Genomic DNA, 1,383 nt, shown 5'->3' with positions numbered 1-1,383 from the left:
TCAGTCTGGCCGGACAGAAATGAATGTCAAAAAGCAGAATCTCTGTATAGGTCAAGACATTTTGAAGAGCGAAGAGAGGTTGTTGTCTGATCTTGTACCCGCTGAAAGCGTGGAGGTGACCTCAAAGAGCTCTAGGTAGGAAAGTGTTTATTTTTTTCCTCATTGATCGATATGGGTAAATGGGTATTGGAGGTGAATGTAGAATTAATTTTGGAGTAGTCGAGGTGGTTGGATGCAGGGACTGGTTATGCGCTAGGTAGGCCTACATCGATACTGGACTACTCAGTGGCTAGTAAGAGATTGCAGCAGTTATTAGGCATGTGTGGGTGCTGTTGGTTGTGTGTGTGTGTGTTGAGGTGACTGAGAGTCAGGGAGGCTGATGTATGCTGAATTCCTCCTTTCTCACACCTCTTCATTTTCATTTCTCATCCTCACAGCCTCCAAGATGGCCTTGGTCACTGGCCTGTTTCCTATTGCGCGCACGATCATTGAGACAAGTATTGACTACAGTGGACGCACTCTGTGGTATGGCTTTATGGGTATTCGCCTGGTCACCCTCTACGTCGCTGAGATTCCCTGGAACAAGCTTGATTTGGACTTCCAGTGTGATGTCAATGCTAGTGAATTCTGCCGCCAAGCCTGCTTCAACGCCCACTTTCACTTGCCTGTGCTCTCACTATGGAACTTCACATACATTCCCTTCATCATTTCCGTGCTCCTAATGGATCTCTTTGCCTCTCAGCTCCGCCACAACATCATCAAGGCCAGGATGAAGAAAGAGATGAAGAACCAGACTTTGCAGCACAGTGACCACACTAATGTCACCAGCCAGGATATAGCAAAACATGACTTTGTGATCAACTTCCATCATCAGAAGAAGTTGCTGTGCCTGTACCTCGTCTGCATCCTTCTGCGTCTGGCACTTGAGATATGTTTCATTTACGTACTTGTAATACACCACCTTCAGAATGTGGATGGATCACCAATTAAGTGCAGTACTGGGCTGTGTTCAGAGTCCTACAATTGTGTGGTGCGAGGCGCTGCGGAGAAGCGCATGTCCATCTACATGCTCTGTACCATATCAGCGGCCATCATTGGCACCTCTGTCATCTTTGCACTGTACTACACTTGCCATTACTTGCTGCTCCATCGCAGGAAGCCAGGCAGGCCGATATAAGTTGCAGTCAAGCAAAAAGAGGGACAGTGCTTCCATCCCCAAGTGTCTACAGAAAAGAGCTGGGGTGCATCACAACCATCACTGAAGTTCTGTCAGCACCCCCCCCCCTTACACCATTGAAACAAGGGTAACCAGAACTGACTGACGTCAATGGTAAACCACTGGAAGAATGGGTGTTTTTCATGAATCTCCTCCATTTTTGCCCC

General features: G+C 47.5%; 1 protein-coding gene across 1 annotated transcript; it reads left to right on the top strand.

The window, feature by feature from the left end:
* Positions 1-433: 433 nt before the first annotated feature.
* On the top strand, positions 434-1,177 carry LOC146811772 (uncharacterized). Its single transcript, XM_085614534.1, has one exon. It carries the CDS (start codon positions 446-448, stop codon positions 1,175-1,177), a length of 732 nt encoding a protein of 243 aa, XP_085470660.1. The 5' UTR covers positions 434-445.
* The last annotated feature ends 206 nt before the right edge of the window (positions 1,178-1,383 follow it).

Source organism: Triturus cristatus, chromosome 7, assembly GCF_964204655.1.
Source record: "Triturus cristatus chromosome 7, aTriCri1.1, whole genome shotgun sequence".
In the NCBI taxonomy this organism is placed as follows: domain Eukaryota; kingdom Metazoa; phylum Chordata; class Amphibia; order Caudata; family Salamandridae; genus Triturus; species Triturus cristatus.
This window is presented reverse-complemented; position numbering and strand designations above follow the sequence as displayed.

What these genes read in the sequence shown, in the direction of transcription:
- LOC146811772 (XM_085614534.1), top strand. Translation starts at nt 446, where the DNA reads ATGGCCTTGGTCACTGGCCTGTTTCCTATTGCGCGCACGATCATTGAG.